The sequence below is a fragment of the Thermobia domestica genome, chromosome 18, assembly GCF_964235325.1.
Source record: "Thermobia domestica chromosome 18, izTheDome1.hap1.1, whole genome shotgun sequence".
Classification (NCBI taxonomy): Eukaryota; Metazoa; Arthropoda; class Insecta; order Zygentoma; family Lepismatidae; genus Thermobia; species Thermobia domestica.
In genome coordinates, this window is record NC_137471.1 from 158,146,415 (window position 1) to 158,170,600 (window position 24,186).

At 35.7% G+C, this 24,186-nt stretch overlaps 1 protein-coding gene across 1 annotated transcript; it reads left to right on the forward strand.

The window, feature by feature from the left end:
* Positions 1-11,477: 11,477 nt before the first annotated feature.
* On the forward strand, positions 11,478-24,183 carry LOC145675836 (uncharacterized). The gene is made up of 2 exons (XM_081746577.1): positions 11,478-12,266; positions 20,975-24,183. The coding sequence occupies exons 1-2, from the start codon at positions 11,902-11,904 to the stop codon at positions 22,041-22,043; spliced, it is 1,434 nt and encodes a 477-aa protein (XP_081602703.1). The 5' UTR covers positions 11,478-11,901; the 3' UTR covers positions 22,044-24,183.
* Positions 24,184-24,186: the final 3 nt, after the last annotated feature.

Sequence of the window (24,186 nt, forward strand, 5' to 3'; positions counted from 1 at the left end):
TGATGCGCGAAAACGAGAAAAAAAGAAAAGAAAAAACGTAACGTTGCCGACGACAACACACTGGATCGTGCTTATCGAAAGACCCATAAACGCTATTCATTAGCTCATTCTTCACGGTTTGGATTGCAAGAAATAAAACTATTTCTTTGTGTTAATACGCCTCTCAAAACGAAATGTTGTATTTCTGCAAAATTTGTTTTTCTCACATGACTGGATATTTTTTTAAAAAAATCTATTGCGCTGAAGAAAACAAAACCATATGACAAGCTGTATTTGATCTGAAGACCCCATGATCTTTACTACATGTTGTTATTCATTACATCAGCGAGACGTTGTTTGCAATGACACTGATACATTGAGTGGTTTGTTCGAGAAAGTTGCTTGTCTCGATTTTGTTTACTCTTTAGGTTTTTCGTAGAATGCATGAAAAAGAAATACATTTTTTCGCTTAGATATCCAGGAATCCTGTTTTAACTGATCAGAAAACAGCAATCTACTGGTGAAATGATATGGGGTAATGTGTAGCATTTTGTCTTCACGCCATCGATAACAGCAATGAGCACATGAATTACATAAAAAGAGAGTGTGTTGTTATGAACTACTAATATCTTTTTCAAAAAAAAAATCTACGTGTTACTTCGTAGCTCAGGGGATAAGTGAGAGATTACAATACACAAGTTCGCACGATCGAGTCTTGTCCACTGCTATTATGTTGTTTTTTTTTCATTTTCATTGAAAGTGACGGTGAAAGTGACGTAATACATTTTCATTGGCATTCAAAAAAAAAAAAGAATGGAAGGGAATACGTAGCCCTGAAAAGGGCTGTTTATATATGTGTCTAATAGGAGGTCCAATGACCTTCTACATCGATGACTGCCTGGAGCCTTCTGGACATGCTTGTTTGACTACAAGGGAGCACTTCACAACTGATTACTGAATGATAAGATCTGTGGTATTCTGTTCAACTTTCCTTTAGGCAATTTTAAAGGTAATAGACAATATTTGTCTGACCTTGTCAGTGCCTGAGGCAGAAGACAAAATCAATGAAAATGTTTTCAACATAACATTTTCGATTTATGTTTATCTCCTATCCGTTTTTATTACGATTGCCTCCTTTAGAAATATCAGCTCTCTTTTTTAGCCCGTATAAGGAAATGCTATTGCGGTTTTCCAACGTTCAATATTTTTGGCAAAATTAACACTTTCAAATAAAACTAAACAAACATATGTTTCACAGACAAAACCATATGTAAAGTTCTACTTTCCAGTTAGGCAACGTTCCTTCAAAAAATTGCAACTATAGTTTGCATCTCAAGTAATTGGGTAAATGTGCCAGTAGTCGACCATTTAAGGAGATTTTCAACTTTGTTAAAGTATAAAAAAATCATTTTTAACTAATAACTTTTACTGCATATGTCATTAGAAAGAACAGTGTTTAAATTTTACGTTTGTGTAGCTCGCATAGGAAATCTTTTATAAATAATTATACAGGAAAAAGAAAATACCAGAAACCCTGAAAAAAAACAGTAGTCGGCCTATGAAAACCAAAGGTCAGCCATTACTTTAACCAGTACTCAGCCACACTATAGAATTGACTTTTTTAATGGAATTTTAGAGATCAATTCCTCAGTAGCAAATTAAGGTACAAATATATTGCACTCAGAGTTCCTACAAAGAAAAACTACGTGGAAAACAGGCCCACAACTAGAGGGAGCTAGGGGGCCTGGCCCTCCTAAACTTTTCGTGGCCCCTCCAGACCTCAACACAAAAAACACAATTTAGATATGTGTAAGAGATTTTTAATGACTTGCCCCCCCTAACATATCTATGCCCCCCCAAACCTCTGTGGCTAGAAGCAGGCCTGGTGGAAAATATATTGCGATACAGGAAAAAAGACTTCTTGTATGATATTTACCATAAACTAAGAAAAATGTGCCTCGGCCTAGACTAGCCTATTTAAAACTAATATATAGGCCTATTTATATTTACATTGATATTTATATTTAGCTATGACATTAACCCTTTAATATGAAGTTCATTAAGCACATTCAGGACACATAAGCACTTGTTTAGCAGGTTCCTCGTACGATAATTCACTGAGGCACGTGCATTTTAAGTGATACCACTGATCACAAAAGTGACACCCTAAATATTTAAGTGTTTCGTTCTCAATATCACTTATGAATTCTTCTTCAGGCCTTAGACGGCATTTCAACCACTTCTTGCGTCTCGTCTTTTTAACTACTAGTGCTACTTTGCTTGACAGTCCTTTTCTTTTTGTTTGACTTAAAATTTTTCCTTTCTTTTGTATTCTCTCCCTTTTTCATTTTAGACGTTCCTCTTCTAGTTTTCTTTTCTTTTCATTCTTTACCATCTGATAATTTCTCCATGCTTGGGAGGATACTGCACTTTGAACTTTTTCTCTGGGCACATGTTTGGTAGTTTTGTTTTTGATTGGAGCTAGCCAGAAAAGATGATAATCAAAGCCAGATGATATGGAAGTATTTTACGAAGGTTTTCTTTGAATTTTTTCTGAGATCATATGGACTTATTTCTGGCTCTACTGACTGTAGAAACAGAAGCAGACCTTTCACCTTGCGTCGCTTCAGTACAAGATGCCATAACTTATATGTTGTTTACCTGGTTTGGGTCAGACGTAACGTCTATTTCTGATATCGAAGATATATTTGTAGGCTCTAGACGGCCAATTGCTAAATTTGGTATGTTCCAGGACTAAGATATCGAACATTTCACTAGCAAGTATCTACTGATAGCAAATCGATCCTCTTCGGACAGAACAATAGCCTTATATGTGTTCATTAGTGTAGAATAAGAAGACTCTTTGGATAGAGTATCCTCAACGCACCTGATTGCAAAACATCTGACACTGAGTCTATTCCAGTAGATGTCTTTGGACTGGTTGAAAGAAACGCTAAATCACGCGTTCTTAAACTGTTAGACATATTTTCCTCACGCTCACAGTGAGTTAGAATGTAAATATTTATGATTATTCTGTATTGTTTCGGCAATCAGGCAACTCTAGGAACAGAGCAGATAAGAACAGATAATAATAATAATAATAATAATAATAATAATAATAATAATAATAATAATAATAATAATAATAATAATAGTTGAAGAGCAATTGCAGCCTTGGAATTAAAAACGTGCAGAAACGCGACATTGTGCGGAGTAATTTAAAAAAATAAATCAATTAGATATTGATAACCCTTACTTCCTCATAGCTACCTTAGATTAAAAGACTAAGCTATGATCAGGGTCAAGGGCGTCGATCCTGCTAGGGCCGGGGGGCCCGCGCCCCCAAAGCTTTTGTTGGCCCCCTATTGTATTTATGAATATACAATATTTGGCATAATTTGAATGCAAGTTGTCTTAAAATCCTAACCTTCCGCATCCGAATGACCCCCAAATTTACAGGGAAATCGGCGCCCTTGATTAGGGTAAAATAAATACTCATTACCTGTCCTTTTTAAATTTTAGAGAAATAATTCAGACCAGCCATAAATCCTTAACCTTTTTTCCCTCAGTTCTAGAAAAATACAAGAATTGAAATGGTTACAATACCAGACTGATATTAAAGTACGGGACAAAAATAAACGACCAACATCGTCATAAGTTTTAATTGCATTTTCGATCGTTTAATTTTGTCCCGTACTTTATAACTGTATTATACTTGTATGATGCAATTAGTGACATCATAACAGTTACTTTTTCATTAAATCGTTAGAAAAGTCTTCTACGTATTAGTTAAGTGTCTTAGTTGTATGTCATGTGTCATTTAAATTGAATGAATGATAAGTGGATGACTACTGGAGTATATGTATCCAGTAGTCGTCCCTAATGGCTGACTACCGAAAAACGTTATCAAAAATGCAACTTGTAGTCAGCCCCCTTATTTCTACGCAATATCTTGTTTTGTATCATAAACCACGAATTTTTAATAAGCTACGATACATTCATGCATAGAAGAAAGCAATAACTCGTACTATTTTACAATAATATAATTTTAACTTAACTTTCAAGTAAAGCTTCTTCCTTATTTTTTTTATTAACAAAATGCGCACTTTGCTCACTTGCATCAGCAGACCTCAAATGATAATTTTTCTTTTCTACCACGAGAAGTCACACCAGGCTAGAACAAATGAGGTTGAATACTGGAGCTCTGATTTTAGTTGTAGTTGATTATTTGTTTGATAACAAGCTACTGTATGTTTATTTAATATGCTTTTTACTGAAAAATGGCTGACTACTGGAGACGGCTGACTTTAGGCACACTTACCCTCCTAACTAACTAACTAATTCTATGGCCTATGGAACCCGGAGGTTCAATGCCGCATTCACAAAAGCTCTCCACTGACTTCTATCCTTAGCTAACTGGATCCAGTTTCTACTTTGTATTCCTATTTCTGCGAGATCCATCTTAATATTGTCCTCCCATCTGCGCCTAGATCTTCCTAATTATAAGCTCAAGTAATATGTAACATAATAATAATAATAATAATAATAATAATAATAATAATAATAATAATAATAATAATAATAATAATAATAATAATAATAATAATAATATCTTAGTATCAAACTTTAAGCGATTTTTATATGATGCATATATTCATGAAAATAGTCACTACTTGTTATGTACTCATTTGGTGTTCCCCTAGGGTTACTAGGAATTGAAATCAGGATCTCTGACTATGCAGTCCAGTATGCTAACTGTATGACCACAGAGCACGGATCTGACAAAAAACATTTTGATAACGTTTTGCTACCCCTCCTTTTCCCGTATCGATTGAAGTGCCATCCGTGAAGGAATTGTTTTCAATTCTGGGTGAAATCAGTCACTTTTCTCTGGAGAATCGAAATGTCCAATAAGAAATGGGGGTCCCACTTTAAAATTTTAAAGTTACCCCTACCGCCAAAGGGAATGGGGATAGAGGATTTTGTTTGGTATAATTGAACTATACATATAAAGCAGAAACATATATTCTCATTTTGGGCGTGTGTTTTCAATTTGATATTAACTTATAAATCTATTTGAACTTTGGTAGTGCTAGCATTTCCATAGCGTCATCTTCGTATACAAACAGATGGTGAATAAAAGTGACAGAGGTTTGAAAGCTGACAGTTTATCTGATTTTGTTTTTATAACCAATTCAAATGTTAAAAATGTAACGTTGTATTTAGAAAAAATAAAATATCCTTATATTGAAAGAAAACCGGACTGGGCACCGAACCGTCAATCATTACTGTAATTTCAATCGCCTCGCTAAACCCACTTATTTTCTTCTTAATTTACGTCGCGAAAGGCGGCCCCGAAGTTCACTTACCAAAGTCTGCTTTCCCCTTATCAGTAATTTCTGCTTATTTCTTACTGGGTTATACACGTTTTACAGTAACCTTGAATGATAGGGACACAAACACAGACACGTCGAGAACATTTAAAATTCCAAAAGTTCTCCCACCGGGAATCAAACCCGGTACCCTGTACACCACAGACACACATGCCAGCCACTAGACCACACAGCCAAGTTATAAAGCCAGCGCGTTTTAATAATTCTACTGGAAATGCACGAGATATGCACTTGTAATACATTGAGTGATTTATTCGAGAGAGGCAAAGCACTTTACTTTGAATTCATTTCTTGGTTTCGTTTCTACTGTGTTTATTCTTTGTATTTTTCGTACACTACTTGAAAAAGCAAATACATTTTTCGCTACGGTGTCCAGAAATACCATTTTAACTGATCATAAAACAGAAATCTTTCGGTGAAATAATATGGGGTAATGTGTGCTATTCTAGTTTCATACCGAGTTCCTTCGTAGCTAAGCGGTTAGCATACGCACCTTTGACGTAAGAGACCCGGTTCGATTCCCGGTGTGAGCTCATGTGGTTCGGATTTCACGATAATCAGTAGGTAAACGTCTCATATAGCGTCAATGCTGAAAGGGATGTTAAAACCAACTCAACATTATTTTATACCATCAATTGAAGCAAAAGGTAGACGATACTATCCTGTTAAAAACATGCATTTATTTGTTTGGCACATATTACAAAGCATTGGACTATTTGCGACACTTCAAGAAAAAGATGCTTTATGAATATTAAGTCGCTTCAAGCGTTGAAATCGCTTTGTAAAAATCCAGATTATGAATTGCAATAACTTTTTACGTTGTAATTAAAATAACAGCATATATTGTTTTCTATCTCTCTCACATACTTTCTCTCTCTCTCTTTCTTTCTCTATATATACACACCTGTATATTACAATAGGTATCAGAACATGAATAATTTTCATTTTGGACGTGTGATTTAAGGTTGGTATTCAAATCAGAAAGTTGTTCCCATTATAACAATGTTAACGTTCTTCATTTTAGCGTCTTCGTATATAAATGATGACAGGGAGAACAAATGTAACAGGCTTTGAAACGTGATAGTTCATCTGATTTTTTTTCAAGCACTTCAAAGCAGAACTTTATATTTAAAGAAATGTTTCCATATGTTGAGAAAAATCAAAACTGCCGGAAGACAGATTCGAACTGCGATCCTCCGATGCTAGACTTTCAAGAACACTACTAAACACGCTTGACCACCGAGACAATTCATGAAAAAGTATGTTGTAATAATGCTCATATATCGCTCCAAGCGCACGTTCACACCTGAAGTTTTAAATAGTCATTTTCTCCCTATATCAGTAATTTCAACTGAAGATATTGACTGATTTTGCATATTGGAACTGTGCATGAAGTGTGAATTGCATATTAAACGCAGAAATACGTAGTTGACTCTTCAGTTCATGTTTCTGTTCAATAGCTTCACATGTTAGTGAGTGTTTCCTAATACCTGTGTCATTTTCCCTCTTTTTTCCCACGGGATATTCTTCGTGTAATTATTTGACACATTAAGGTTTCATAAGATTAAAGGTTTTTTGCTTATAATTTTCTTATTTTGCTTTATTTTTTCTCTAAATAATAAATAATTATGCATTATTACACTGCTTTGTTAAGGAAAGCACAAAGAAGCGATAATATAGTCAGAAGAGCGAGTTATTAATAAAAATGTGGAAGTTACAGTATATGCGAACTTTTATTGCGGATGACGATACGCATTTGGGGTTCAGAACCCCCCAGGGAGGTCAGGGAGTTCACCAGAAGCAGTCCAAAGGTGAATGTTTGGTGCGCGTTATTGCACGATCGAATTATCAGGCCATTCTTCTTCGCTGAGGATACTATCACATCTGCAGTGTACCTGGATATGTTCAGCTGTATGCTGTACCTCCCCCGATGTCGTTTTTCAGCAAGACTTTGCACCACCTCATTGGGGTTTGGACGTCCGTGCCTATCTCGATAGGATATTTCCTGGGCGATGGATTGGTCGTGATGGACCAACAGCTTGGCCTCCACGCTCTCCTGACATAACCGCATTAGACTTCTTTTTATGGGGTTATGTTAAGGATGAGGTCTACCGAACACGTGTACCAGATCTTGAAACCCTGCAGCAACGAATAACCATAGTCGTTGCATCGATCCCTCCAGTGATGTTGGCTAATGTGTGGATGGAAATTGAATATCGCCTAGATGTGCTACGTGCTACCAAGGGTTCTCATGTGGAAGTGTACTGATGTGACCAAAACTTTTATAGTTTGTAAACAATTCTACGCCAGTTTCATATTTCTGTCTTATTTCTAGCCTGAGTTATCAATTTCTGAAATCAGGGAAGGACTTCTCGGACACCCTGTATATATATAACAGTTCTAAGATATTTGCATCAAATTTTGCCGTTTTTAATAGACGTCAGTCTGTCTCCTCTCTCTGACTCGAATTTCTGAAGAGGTACTCGAACTTACATGTGAATTCACGCATGGAATTTCGAGAAATAGGTAGGAAGAAAAGTCGTGTGTGGCAATGTTACATGCAAAATTTAAAAAAAAAGGAAATACATGCAAATATTGTGAACATACATATTTAACCCTTTGGGGATCTTATGGTACATTTTGTACCATACGCGTTTTTCATGGTACATTGCGTTATTTCTCTTCTATTTGAGCTTTTTCGTCCGGTTGTTTTTTTTTGTTTTTCAAGTCCAGAGACATTGTAGAAGGCATTACGTATGGTTTCAGACCGTCCTGCGTCCAGACATGGGAGGTGATGACGTCATAATCTTAAAATGTATTTTTTCCCTTTTTAAGCCTATGTTCATTATTTTTTGGCAGGCTTATTTTTGAACGTAGAAGATTGAAGTTTTGCACAAACATTCAGTCCACCGAGTAGTATTTACCAGATTTTTTGTTTAGATGTCAGTGCTAAAACAGGGGGGAACCAGAGGGGCAAAGGAGTAAACAAAGGGATATTTTTACCCCAAAAATTCCGTTTGTCGTCATTTTCCCGCCTCATTTACATGATAGGACCACGTGAGTCATACCGTCTGAAAGGCCGTTCCATTCTGAAGAGAATGACAGTCGAATTATTATTCTAGGGTAATTAGGGCCGTCTCAGTGAATTTTTATCCAAATATACTTCTGTATAGGGTAAAAGTGGGGCATGGTACTGAAATTTTTTCTGGCGGGCCTATTTTTTCACGTAGATGATTGAAATTTTGCACAAACATTCAGTCCACCGAGTAGTATTTATATAAGGTTTTCTTTTTGATTTCTGCTTTAAAACAGGGGGGTCCAGAGGGGCAAAAGTTGAGAAAAGGGAAATTTTCCAGAAATTTCCCGCCTTAGATACATGATGGAGACATGTAAATGGTACCGCCTGAAAGACAGTTCTATTCTGAAGAGAATGATTGGCGGATTATAGTCCTAGGGTAATTAGGGATGTCTCAGGAATTTTTTCCCTGAGATCATAGTGTTTTATGGTGATTTGTGGGATTGTGGGAATTTTTGATAAAAATTCTCTCTCCCTTACTGTTCAAGATAGAAACTTGAAATTTGGCACATACATTCAGAATAGCAAGTACAATCTATCAGATTTTTTTTTAGATGGCTACGATCACACAGGGGGGGTCCAGGGGGGCCAAAGTTCGAGGAATTTTTTTCCCTCCGAAATTTTCACTTTGACAATTTTTTTCCCGCTTCTGGTATATGGTATGAGCATGCAAGTGGTATCATTTGAAAGCCAGCTCTATTCTGAAGAGAATGAGGTATGAACCATGATCCTAGAATAAATAGTGACGATGCAGTAGCTGCTTGACTGAAAGTTTCAAAAATAGCCCAAAAAGCCAAGATCTCCTAAGGGTTAAACGCAAGTGTTGACAAAATGGTGGGGTATCTGTGTTCTGGCAGTTACCCAACCTAATTTGTTTATAACATTTAGAAATTTAATCCGCCTTATGCAAAGTCGTTTTGACAAATGATTAGCGTCATGCTAAACGCCCGATATCTGAAGGAAGCATATATAAGTCGAACGCTTTAGTATGATACTAATCACAAGCCAGAAGGACTCTGCATATGGCCCAGTTTTCTTTATCATCTCTGACGAGTATGATCATTTCTAATTCATTTTCGTACTCATTGATAATTAAATTCCATCAAAGTGTTGCAAATCACTCATCTCCTGCTCCAACTGATATTTGATTCTTAAATATGCGCCTCAGTTTGTCTTTTGACAATTCACTTACATGAAAGAGGTTAATGCCAGCAGCCCGTCCCATTTTTTCCACACTGACCTAACACTAATTCGAGCTTACTACGACACACTGGCCGCCAGACTGATCATCACTCAGCACCTATAACGAGGAATTTAACTGCTAGTGTTTCGAAGGATAGTTGGCGTTGTCGGCGGAAAACGAGTTTTACACAAGAATTACTTATCATACAGTGTTCAGTACTTAGTCCTGTATATGTATACCAAGCTTTATACCGATCATCGCGTTTTAACCGAAATATGTCCCTTGTTAGAAAAAAATCATATGACTAGTTATATAAAATACAGTCAACGAATTTTAATTTTTGTAGCCTCCAAATTGTTTAAAACCTAGAAGTATATCATAATAAATGAAAATAAAGTAATTTGTCATACTTTTCTTATAATTTAGAAAATAAAATAAAGAAATGGAAATAAATTCCTTCCCGGAAATTGATATGCAAGAGAACAACCCGGGAATATTCCCGTTTTTTATTTTCCTTTCCACCGTAAATATTCCCACTGCCTATCACTATTCTTGAATGAGTTGACATTGGTAAAAGTTAAATTGCACTAGTTATTTATTTCGTTTATTCTATTTGTAAAATGTTAATTTACGGTGGAAAACAATAATGATATCAAAACAAAAGTACAAAGAAAACACACCAACCACTTTTCGTTTATTGTTATGCATATTATTATTATTATTATTATTATTATTATTATTATTATTATTATTATTATTATTATTATTATTATTATTATTATTATTATTATTAATATATAAAGTCAGTGGTAGCTCATGCCTTCAACATGTATACAACAGTGGTTTCAAACACATTATAAATTTCTAATGGTCTATGTCAGGTCGGGCTTTATATTTGTAAAGAAGAAGAACTAATTTTTTCAATAAGCAATTATTCTGTATCATATTAAAACCTGATTGTGTATTTGATTGCAAGTAGCGTCTATAATTGCTGGGAGAGTATCCATGAAATATCGAGTAAAGTGGCCGTTACGGCGAGTGCATCGCGCTTTGTGTGTCCTGTGATGACGAGAGTTGTGTGGGGTTTTCTATACATATTTACTGAACTTACACACTTTTTCTTTCCTTTACACGTTCATACATTCCCTCATTTTTCTACACTTTTTCCCAGTCATTTTACACTCCTCAATTTTCTCTACCTCTTGTTCTGTTGAACTTGGCCTTCAGCCCCCTTTATGTGTTCGAAATTCTCTCCTTATTCTGATCTTTTCCTATTGTACCATACTTCTCTCCAAAAAATCACAGAAGAAACAATTAAAGAGAAAGCGCAGGAAAAGTGGTATGAAGAAGGTGTCAAGAAGAACAGTTTGAAAGGAATATAAACATATAAAAAGCGTTATAAGAAAATAAATTATATGAACAATGATTTGCGAAGCATTTTTTTTTCAAAGCCAGGTCAGGGAGCCTTGAAACAAGGGTAAGATTAAAAAATTTAAAGAAGTGAACGAAAAATGTCAATTATGTTTTAAAGAAGACGAAACATTAGAACACTTATTGTTAAAATGTGTAGAAACCTTAAGATCAGGGAAAAATGGAAATGGATCGATGAAAAGAAAAAGGAAGGAAATTTGGTTAAATAAGCTTGGAGGCTAGGCTTTAATGTAAATGGAAGTTAATTAAGTGAGAAAGAAATAGAAAAAACAAAGAACTTCTTGAATTTTGATGGAAAAAGAAAATGGAAAACTTTAAATGAAAAAAGGGCAGTACTTTATTTCTCTTTTTTTCTTCTTTCAGGAACGAAACTTCCGAAGAGAAGGAAGGAAAATAACTTGAACCTGAACCTGAACCTGAAACTTGACTTTTTCCCGATTGCGACACTTCTTTTTTCACGTATTTTCGCTTTATCATACTTACTACTTTCTATCTGTTTTATGACTTTGTACACATCTTGTTACTTTTTTATCATTTTTCAACTATTCTAATATTTACATTTTACACGTTTAATTACCTTTCTAAATTGCCGATATTCTTGTTCAATAGAGTGATAATGATACTATGCAAAAAATTTTTAATGCTTACTACAAACAAACAATCAATTGCCGAGAGAGGAGTAGTGGTTGATGAAGAAAAATAAGAGGAAGAAGAAGAAGATTGGAAATACAAAGTTACTCTTGTGAACGTACTTGTAAATCATTTCATTAACACTGGCAGCGTAAAATATAAGGGGAGTATAAGAACAGTATTAAATTCTTATTATATTTCAATTCAAAATGGCTGGTAAGGCGTCTGTTAAGTCGGAATTGATGTGCAAAGAAGAAATTGCTTATGACTTACCTAGTGATGATCCGCTCGAAGGGAGAGGGTGGACATACGAACTAATGAGTGACAAAAAAGAGTTAATATTATCTACAACGGAAGGAGATGTATCAGTGAACAAGGATAAAGCTAAGTGCTCTTTGGATGTGAAACTAAACGTTGATAGGGTGAAATCAGAATTAGCACTAGAAGAAGATCCTGAATTTGAAAGTAATATAGAAACGCTAAGAAAAATTGTGGTTCAGGAGACTTGCGCGTCGTATTCTAATGACTCCCAACAATTAACAACAAAAAGTTTAAATTCAGTTCGGCCAGAAAGGTAATGTTAAATTTTTCATTAACTAATTGGCTCAGATTGATAATACGGTTACATGGTTTCGGAAATTTTGTTGGTTAAAAGCAATACTTCACGAGAAATATTTAGGTATGGGAGATATCATGAACGTAAGTTAGTAGCCTACAATTTGGAAATGACATGGCACACATAGACAAGCTGTATACCAAATAAAAGTAATAACAAGATTGATACGATCCATACAATTCTTATGTAGTTCATATCTCGATAAAATAATGATTTCTTTATTATTGGTTACATATTTCTCACTAATTGTTCACATATTTAAAATATGGGTGCTCGACGATATTGTTTTATTTATATAGAGACTTATGTAAAATACCAAATAATAAGAATGGTAATTATTCTAAAATTTTACAAATGTAAACCTGTAATGTATTATATTCGAACATAAACTATGGACGTTTGTGATTTTATTTTGATTTAGCTCAAATGGGTGTAGCTTGATTTTTCCGGCTGGCTTCGAAAGACATAAGTAAAATACAAGATAAAGAATATTTTAACCAACAATGGATGTTCATTATTTGTAGAGGTCCATACATCAGTCCATTTCACAGCTTCACTCATTTTTTCAAGGAAGTCGACTTTTTACATTCCCAGGAATCTTTTTTAGGGTATGGACCTGTATTTTTCAATATGGGATCACTTTAGGGGCTTGGTGTACGTACATAATATATGAATTATTGTAAAAACAACGCTAATCAGCATGTGCTAGATGGCCGGTAAAAATAAGAGTTCTATGCAGATTAGGGCATTACGCAGAATGTGGGTAAACAAAGATAGCGCAAAATTCTGTATTTAGGATGACTTACACGTCTTACGTGTTGAATGTGTTCTTGTACGTTCCTAAGTATTTTGTAGGTAACATGCTGAAATGCTTTCTTTGCTTGTATATTTGTGTTCCAAAGTAACACAATATATTAGGGACGTAACATCTTAATTATATGGATCCCTTCATTCCCAAGCATTTTCATAGTTCCGTGTTATGATTTGCCACACTAAATTTTGATACTTCATTTCGCTTACAGTGGTTACTAGCTACCTTGACAAGGGGTTACTTTGCACATCGGGCATTACTTCGCCAAAATATGAAGAGAGTTTCACAGTCATCCGTCGGTAAAACCATGAACTGTATACAGTACACGAAGTTTCAACTACCCCCTACGATAGAACATGTAACTCTATTTTGGTGTTAATGTTGGGGTCAGCATCAGTTCTAATTACAGAGAGGCTTTGTTGTTGTAGTAGCGTGGAAAACAGTCACTGTAAGGACCGCCAAATTTTAAAAGAATTTCCGTCAATGTTAAGTCAGTTTCATTATATTAAACATTGTAACTTGCATTATGCAACGTAACTGATAACCGTTTGAACATTTTAATACAAATAAATTAGTAAAACGGCGGTTAAGCCATACGGAGCGCCATTCTGTGCGTAATTATTTGACAACACAGGTTGTAAGTCATTCATTAAAAATACAGATTAATGAATTGGATCCTAAAACCAACAGTTCTGACAATCTCTTACAGTTGAAGCTTGCAGGGTCCCTGACGATTCGAATGAATCGTTTCTACCCTAAGACCTTACATACCACCCTAGTTGCATGCCTTCGGTATTCAAGTCATGACAAATCAGGGTTAATGTCCGAACCCCAATTGGGCTTTCAACATTCAGGCCTTGAGGAGGAATTTTAAGAAAATAAATATAAGGAAGAGGACGACAAGAAATACATCCTGGGAGGAGATTTAATGCTACAGCCTCACATTTCAATTCATCAATTTTTTAATCATTAGTATTACTTCAGGCCCGCTCGTACCTACAAAATTGGTAGGTTTACAAATGTAACCTTTTAAAGAGCTCTAGCTAATACTTATGTGTGGCTTACTAGCAATTGCACTTATCTTTATCGAGAATAAAGTCACATCCGAGAGCATTTGTCACAATAGTGAAACACAAGATAACAGTAATATTAACTTGTTCATTAAACATTATTGTTGTTCATGGCCTACTCGTACGTAGCAATCTTAATATGTTCTCATAACATAAACCTTAGTATTACCATATACTGCGTAACTGACGTAGGCACTCCGTACTATCGATACATCATAGTATCCGGTGTTTATCGTAGTAAAGGGTAACGTGGAATCGTAAACGGGCTTCCCTTTTTCTTTTTCTCGAGATCGGTTTATGATTCCCGGCACAAGAATACAAGAGTTATTTTCAAATATCAAAAAGAATAACATTTAATTTACTTTCTCTAAATGCAAATCAAAACTCTAATTATTTTCTATAAATCCAAATCAAAACTAATTATTATATCAAAATCTAAAATCCGAACATCAATTTTATTACCATTATACTTTTCTCTAATTATGCCAAACATTAAAAATTATAACAAAATTTAGAAATTTTAGTCAATTGCCGAATTTGCACATTAGCTGGGACCCAACCAGGCGTCGGACTGGTTTCATCACTTTAATTTTATAACGAAAGTAGAGATGTCCCTAGGGGATGAACTATATTTTAACCTTCAACTCTTCTTAACTTATAATATCGCTTTCTCTGAAGTCAATTAACTTCAGTTATCATAAGTCACATTGAATGCACATTGACTTTTCATAGTAGACTGCATGTATATATTGAACGACGAACAAATCAACGAGCAACTTTATCATATTCAAGGTTATTGTCAATTACTTTCAATATTATACTAAATTGTGTTTAACTTACAGTATTTTGACGGCGACTTGATCTTACATTACAAATTTCGTATATTTTTTTATTATACAATCACAATCAGATGAAAAACTTCACTATCTGAAGAGCACATTTTTTAATTACCCAAAATTTTAAATTTATGATTAATTGTAGTTATTACTAGTACTTCACAAATTATGTTCGTAATTATATCTAATTGCCTAACAAATCTCTAAATGCTTGGTTGTATGGGGACAGTTAATGTTAATATAAACATAAAGGAGAATGATAAAAAACTCAAGCAAAATTTAATAATAAAATTTTATTATGAAGTATGGTTCCCAAAACTGGAAAGACCTGAAAAAAAAAGTACAAAACTTAAACATCCTAATAAGAATTCGATACTGAAAGTCCGCATCCAAAACGGGATAGCCATACTTTTCAAAAGTGGTGAGGTATTATTACAATTTCAAAGTCGGAAATCGCGTTCTAAATCAATTACCTGTTTAAAATTTCCAATGCTGTTTTTCCTCTCCTTTCCACATTCATCTTTCACCTCCAAATGCTGTAAGGAAATCATAATATATGACATCTAAGTAAACGTATCTGATTGTAGGGCGATATTGATGGTTTCTTGGACTGGTGCGTCAGTGGCGGTGGGCACACACTTTGATTCTGAAAAGTAACCTTCGAAATTCGGGGAGATAATCAAATAAATAAACAGTAATCCTTTTTTCATAATCTAAAAGTTTAAAAGTTCAAATTCGGTATTTCTAATTTCTCATCTCTTCCCGGGTTTAACCCGAGTTGGGGTGAAGTTCACGCTTTCTTTGTGCTAAGATTTTAATTTTCCATCTGTGCCGGTTACGCTTGTAAGCTGTAATTTAGCACGGTTACGTGTACTTTTCCAGTTAGTTTGTTTAATTTCGGAACTTTTCTCCTTTTTACAGCGTATTTACTAAATTTCCACGTAATGACAAGCCTTCCTTTACGACGTTTAGATTTACGCTGCATTGCGATACCTGTCATAAATTTCTTTTTAGGTTTGCGCTTACTATTACTATATTTTGCCATGTAGTGTACTATAAAATGTTCGTACGTGTTTTCGCTTAAGCTTTCTGGTGCTCTTCGGAGTCGATGTATACTTCTTCTGCATGTTTGACTCGAAGTAACCTCGCCTACAGCTCGACTTTAATTTGCATGTAGTTCGTCTTTGACCGAGTTTAGTGCGTTCCGAATTACGCTTACCAAGGCACTTTCCTTTTATTCTCAACTTATTTCCTTCTGCACGCCTAATGTGTGGTTGTGCGTGCTGAGAATACGCTGTACGTGGAGGTCGACGCACATTGTTTTCATCATGAGCAATCAACATGTCTACATTTTGTGTAGCACTACACTTAAACTTTCGCTTTTTACAATTTCGCAATAGTGTAGTACTAGCTTGAAAATTCAAACATTTCGGCAACTGAAAATTAATAAATGTTGCATCTGATGTACTGATATGATCACGTCTGCTCATTTTAATTCTACTGATTATGCTCCTCGAAATCGAGTTTACCTTAATAATGTATTACGAAAACTCAACTGGGTATCATTGGCCATCTTATTTTTCTTCTTAACTTTGGTGTTACATTTCGGTTCTATAACGGAAATATACTTTCGACTGCGTGTGCTTTATTGGAAGTGTTACGCTTGTTTACGGTAAACATTTCCGACCGATATATTATGTACGAGACCTTCACTACGTAAAACAGAATTCGCTTGGCGGGTCTATTGTGAATTTGAAGTCCTTTTCTTCTACAATACTCAAAGCTGATAAAGTCGGAATGGATTTGCAGCACTAAAATGCAACTTACGTTAGACATACACTGTTACAAAGACAAATTTGAATTTTTTAATTCGCGCAAAACCATTTGCCTGCGACACAAAACAGACAACACTGTAACTTCATTATCACACAAAATCATCAATTGAACTCTCAAGCCTTCCCTGGCTTTTTCGAGAGGGCGGATACGCGCAACCTGAACGCTACCGCTTATCGTGTGAAACATCAATATCCCTTGCCGGCAAAACAATTTCATTAGAAACAATTTTTTACAGGTACGCGTAACGATTCTTCTTTTTTGCTATCTCTACACTGCATATTTCCTTTTTCTGACTGTAATCGACTTTCTGGTTTATTTGGCACATGTCTTTCACAACTTGGGCTGGCTCGAATTCAAGACGGTTTCTTTTCCGCCTTGCACTCTTTTTTTTTTGTTGTTGGTTTGCCTACACTCAATCTGTGCCGTTCGCATGTATTCATAGAACACAGTGAGACCTTTCTTTCATTCCGCTACACTTTTTTTAAACTCAGCAGTTACTGAATCAACATGATTGGCCGCGTTAACTAATTCAGAGAGTACTTCAGTTAAGGAATTATTGGCTACTTTCATATTAATACGTAAGCTGTCTGCTTTGGCATTTAATTCGCTCTTTCCTACGCTCCCAAATCGTTCCTGTTACAGGCTTTTGAAGATCAACTACTGATTCATGTATTTTTTGTCCTAGGCATCCAATATTCATTACCATTTTTGAGCCATGGTTTCTATTTTTTTCTCTAATTCTTCTGTCAATATTGCTTGAAATTGTTCTAAAACAACTAGCCTCCATATTGATATGAGGTACGAGCAACTAATTCAAAGTACAAAAATATAAATGTCTGAGTTTAATACGAAAATAAGAAACATGCGCTTAAAACATGAAACACTAAGAATTTTGATATTACGATCATTAACAACCAATCCTTGTTTTTACAACTCAGGTTTCATTTTGCGAAGTGCTTCAATATAAAATTAACACAGATATAAACTAGTACCATATATAAAATATTTTCTATAACTATTCTATCAGGCTTTGATTCCATTTTGTACTAATACACAATAACACATTCTGCAAGGCCATGTGATAATATTTGAAAAACAGTATCACGTGACAGTTTCTACACAACAACTGTGTCTTCATCAGACTTCCACTCCTTCTGGTTGCTGGGAGTTGGTCATCACTTATATATACTGTCCGGAGATCAATTTTAATTAGGTTCCGCCCCTTCTTTAAAAAATAACACTTGTCTGGTTTTCACTTTCACTTTTTAGCTGCACACGTGTCAAATTAAAGGTTTACTTTTTTCCGCTGGATGCGTCCTGTCCTCTAATTATCCTTGCTATTTTGTTTCTCTTTCTTTCTTCTTCCTTTTTATTCCTTCTTCTTTAAGCAGAAACTTCTCTCACTCTTTATTTATCGAGAATCTTGCATTCCAGTTCATCACCTTGCGTCCTGCTTTCATAATCTCTCTGGCTTCCTTCCATTTTCTCACCAAAGACCTGTTCTCTACTTCTATGACCTCTGCTCCTTCCCACCCTATCCTGTGGTTTGTTTCTTTCTGATGCTTGTATATCGCATTGTTGTCCATTTTCAGTCTTACAACATCCAGGTGCTGCTTAATCCTTTTTTTGAATTTTTTTTTTGTTTATCCTATGAAAATTTTGTTACACTCCTCGCATCCTACTCTATATATTAATCCCCCTTGATCTTTGTTCGCTATTGCTTTTCTATTTTTTCTTCTGACTAGTTCAATTCTTCTGCTTCCTCTTTTCCTGTACGTCCTAATTCCTGCTTTCCGAAACATTCTCTATATGTTCTCTGTTTGTTTGCACAGTTATTGTGTTGAAACTGTCACGTGATACTGTTTTCTTTTTACACATTATCACATAGCCTTGCTCAGTGTGTTATTGTGTATTAGTATTAAAACATTTACTCTTATTCATAAATGCAATGAAGGTGCATAGTGTAAAACAGGTATGTATGTGTGTATACTCAATCAGCTGTTTGCTATCTACTCACATCTACATAGAATTAAAAATCAACAAGAAAAAATTTTATGAGCTACATTAATCTCTCTGTTGCTCTCAAGGTCAAAACATATTTACTTAACTTACTTGAAAAATCTACATTACTCAGTTCTTGTTTTTTTCTATCACTCCCCTTTATTTTTAATTAATTGCGTTCGCCGAGGATCTGATAGAAATTGACTGTCGACACTAGGCTAATCAGCTCCAAACTCAACACGTTATCTGTGTAACTAATGGTATTGTAAAAGCAGTTGTAGGAAGATTACTATAATTTAATCCGGAAAACGGTCGCCATGTGGTTGAAATTGTGTTTTTTGGTAGTTGTTAGATTCTTGTAAATATAATCGTAACCTTCACATTGATTTTAATCTTTTTCCCAAGATTTGTCACTTGTTTATTGCATTTATCCCAGCTTTGCTACGGCAGTGTGACGTAATATTGAGGTCTCAAATATTCAGTAACAATAATAATAATAATAATAATATAGGTAACAAATTCCGTATGAGGACATATTGTATTAAAGCCTGTAAAATAACCCGTAGCGTAAGCCATAAGTTACAAAATAGTCGGGATTTGAGACAAGTATCAGGACCAACAGCACATACCCTCTCGATACGTTATTACAACTAGCTACATGTTATAACGGAAAGTTTCCCTACAACTAGCTAAATGTTATCAAGGAAAGTTAAATGTTATAACGGAAAGTTTCGAGGTAATTTTGGTGTAGAAAGTAGAGATTCTCAACTCACAAGAGCCGTAATTACAGTTGTTTTTAACTAATGGTTATGCTGCCTAAGCTACAGAAGAAGTCGAAGGCGTTTCGGGAAAGAGGTTCCGTACCATCATGAGACATCTCTACAGCTACTCAAATTTAAACGAAAGATTTCCGCTAATATTTCGTGTAGAATGTATTCTCCTGTACGTTTTCAGGAAAAAAACTAAAAAAAAGAACTGAATATAATTGAAAACTAAAGCTTGTAATAAACTAACTTGTGAAGTTTGCAGATTTAATTAAAAAAGCTTTGCTACAAAAATATATACCCAGACCATAATTCAGTGAGCTCTGAAATCTTATCAAAATGATGTATAAGATTCAGTCTACAGAGCAATTGTTGCTTAAAGAGTGGCATACACTATTTCTAGAATCGAGATAAGATGAGATACGATAGTTTTGGTCTCGTCTCGATTCTCATCTCCAAAGCATGACTATAGTGTGAGTTAACCTTGTCCCGTCTCGAATTAAAATGTTTCATCCCGATTTTGTTTGGTTTGTTTTAGAATCGAGATAAGAAATTCGTCTTTTCATGGGCAACATTACACAAAACCGAAATATTTTTTTTGCCTAATGTCACGTTTCTGCTTGTAATGGTACGACCTGAGCGATAATAAGTTTTTAATTTTTAAATATTCTTCGAGATAAGTGCTGAAACAAACGTTTATTCAAATATTTGAATGTAATGAAGCGTGTGTTATCGCCGATCTATTTCCATCAAAATTCCTAAAGTAAAAAAAAAAAAAATGCTTGACGTGTATTCGATCGAAGAACTTCGAGATTACTGGTCAAGCCCCTAGACCACTGAACCACGATCACAACGCTGTAAATGATTCGTCTTTAGTCTTGTTACTGTAAGTTTCTCTGCCTCAGCTTGGAAAGTTGTATGTAATTTTTTAATTGGTTTCAAAACGTCTTTCGTGTTCCTCTTATGATGATATAAGTGAATTACCTTCGGTACAGTTTCTGTTAATGCGTTGAGTTGTTCTTAAACCTTTGGATCTGAAGTTGGTTTTTTCTCCACACGAATCTACACATAAGACAGATTTAATTCTCATACTGTGCATTTGTGTCAAGACAGCCGACAATACCTGGTCATAGGCTTATGTCCGCCACGATATAAATGATAGTTTAATTTGATATAGTGAAACAAACTACAGCAACTTATTTTGAGACAATAGTGATATGGTACTCCATTTCATATTTCTACAATATTTAATGTAATAAAACATGTAATATAGCGAATAATTACATGTTTTCTTGCTACTTAATCATTATCTCTATTTACATTTCATTGTTTGTTGAATTCGTTACAGGCGCGATAACATCTTTGCTTTCCACGTAGAAGGGAATACGTTTACTACATTAAATAAATCCATTTCTCATTCTTATGATGAATCTGATACTTCGACGCAGTTTGGCAAAGAATTTCATCGATCACGTTTGACAAAGAATATGGTGACACAGGAAAGTGAAAAAAGTCATACGTCCCAAAATAGTGATAAACGCTCTACTCAAAGTTCAACTATGTCAAGTGGTGAGTTAGTGCATTCAGGTGAAAAATCTCACATATGTGGAGTATGTGGAAAGGAGTTTAGAGTATGTTTAAGTTTGGCTACGCACATGGTGATTCATACAGGAGGAAAACTACACACGTGCCAAGAGTGTGGCAAGGCATATAATCAACGTTCACATTTGGCTAGACACATGTTAATCCACACAGGAGACAAACCTCACATGTGCCAAAAGTGTGGTAAGGCATTTAATCATCGTTCGACTTTGGCTAAACACATGTTAATCCACACAGGAGAAAAACCTCACACGTGCCAAGAGTGTGGTAAGGCATTTTATCGACGTTCAGAATTGTCTACACACATGTTAATCCACACAGGAGAAAAACCTCACACGTGCCAGGAGTGTGGCAAGGCATTTAATCAACGTTCAAATTTTGCTAGACACATGTTAATCCACACAGCAGAAAAACCTCACACGTGCCAAGAGTGTGGTAGGGCATTTAATCGATGTTCGACTTTGGCCAGACACATGTTAATCCACACTGGAGAAAAGCCTCACACATGCCAAGACTGTGGTAGGGAATTTACTCATCGTTCACATTTGGCTACACACATGTTAATCCACACAGGAGAAAAACCTCACACGTGCCAAGAGTGTGGTAAGGCATTTAATCAACGTTCACTTTTGGCTACACATATGTTAATCCACACAGGAGAAAAACCTCACACGTGCCAAGAGTGTGGCAAGGCATTTAATCAACGTTCACATTTTGCTAGACACAAGTTAATCCACACAGGAGAAAAACCTCACACGGCCAGGAGTGTGGCAAGGCATTTAATCAACGTTCATATTTGGCTACACACATGTTAATCCACACAGGAGAAAAACCTCACACGTGCCAGGAGTGTGGTAAGGCATTTAATCAACGTTCATATTTGGCTACACACATGTTAATCCACACAGGAGAAAAACCTTACTTGTGCCATGAGTGTGGTAAGGCATTTAATGATCGTTCGAATTTGTATTCACACATGTTAATGCACACAGGTAAAAAACCTCACACGTGCCAAGAGTGTGGCAAGGCATTTAATCAACGTTCACTTTTGGCTACACACATGTTAATCCACACAGGAGAAAAACCTCACACGTGCCAAGAGTGTGGCATGGCATTTAATCAACGTTCACATTTTGCTAGACACAAGTTAATCCACACAGGAGAAAAACCTCACACGTGCCAGGAGTGTGGCAAGGCATTTAATCAACGTTCATATTTGGCTACACACATGTTAATCCACACAGGAGAAAAACCTTTCTTGTGCCATGAGTGTGGTAAGGCATTTAATGATCGTTCGAATTTGGCTTCACACATGTTAATGCACACAGGTGAAAAACGTCACACGTGCCAAGAGTGTGGTAAGGCATTTTATCGACGTTCACAATTGGCTAGACACATGTTAATCCACACAGGAGAAAAATCTCATACGTGCTAAGAGTGTAGTGAGGTATTTAATAGACGTTCGACTTTGGCTACACAAATGTTAGTCCGCACAGGAGGAAAACCTCACACGTGCCAAGAGTGTGGTACGGCATTTACTCGTCGTTCATATTTGGTTGTCGAGGTTCCAGTTAGGCTGCACACATGTTAATCCTCAGAGGAACAAAATATCACACATGTTACGAGTGTGACGGCGAATTTAAATATCGTTTAAGTTTGGTTACACACATGTTAATCCATACAGGAGAAAGAGGTTAGGTATGCTAAGAGTGTGGTTAGAAGTTTAATCGAAGTTCAGCTCTGGCTACACATATTAATATGCCCTAAGTGTGGTATGTCATTTGATAAACGTTGAAGTTTGGCTAGAGAAATGTTAACCCACACAGGAGAAAAACATCACACATGTCGAGAGTGTGGTAAGGCATTTAATCTACGTTCGAAATTGGCTATACACACGTGAATCCAAACAGTAGCCAAATCTCACTTTGCAAAAATCCTGGAATATAATTTTTTCAACGTTCATACGTGTTCAGCCACACAATATCAAAACCTCACACGTGAAAGGTGTGAAAAACGATATAGTCTACGCTCAAACGTTGAAACGCAGTTGAACACATGTCAGTCACCAAAGAGATGCAAAGATCTTAGCAAGGCGTTTACTCAAGGTTCACATATTGCAAAGTAAATGAAAATCCACAAAGGACAAAAATCTCACACGTGCGGAGAGTTTATATGAGATGTCGCATTTTGTTGGAGGAATAGAGATGATATAATCTACGCTGTTATTTCTACGCGTGCTATGAAAATTGTACTATCCTAAATTGATGTTTGAGTAGAATAGTCGACGAAGGGATGTCATTTGTGTCTGACGTTATCCCATGTTTATTGTAGATCATATCTAAGCTCAAGTTATAGTCACCAAAATGAGCAACTTTGTCACCTTCTGACAACATCTGGAAATGTTCGTGGCATCTTTCAAGTAAACTTAGAGCACTGTTCCTATATGGTCTGCTGAAACACCCGACGAAGACTGTTTTTGGACAGACTTACCTCTGCTCAAATAGTTTCACACTCACGTACGAGATCATTCTGTGCTCTGCTGCCCCATTAATTTTAATACTACAAAGAATCCGCCTGTATGGTCTTGCGGTCTTATTTCTATGTAGAGAATTGGTTGAGAAACGACATTCCACTGTTCCTTATTGATATTTTCAGACATGTTTCGCTCACCACTAAACAGCCATATTTACGGCACAGTCTGTAAAATTGTTCGTAACACTTTGTACGTTTTTGTAGTATAGTTTAAAGGTGGTTTTCTGTTCACTGCACTTTTGAGCAGCATTCTACTGTACATCACCACATTAAACGCAGAATATAAAACATTTGATTTGGCACACTTCTCTAGCGTGGGATCACGTTGCCCAAGTCACTCTCACTCTTTTCTTGCCATCTGAGTTGAACATTGTAAATTATTTTAATTGAGTGTTCTCTACCAATAAATGATAACGATATTTCACT

Excerpts from the sequence above, each read along its gene's own strand:
- LOC145675836 (XM_081746577.1), top strand. The coding sequence starts at position 11,902 with ATGGCTGGTAAGGCGTCTGTTAAGTCGGAATTGATGTGCAAAGAAGAA. Across the intron at positions 12,267-20,974 it reads AATTCAGTTCGGCCAGAAAG|GCGCGATAACATCTTTGCTT; the intron begins GTAATGTTAAAT and ends AATTCGTTACAG.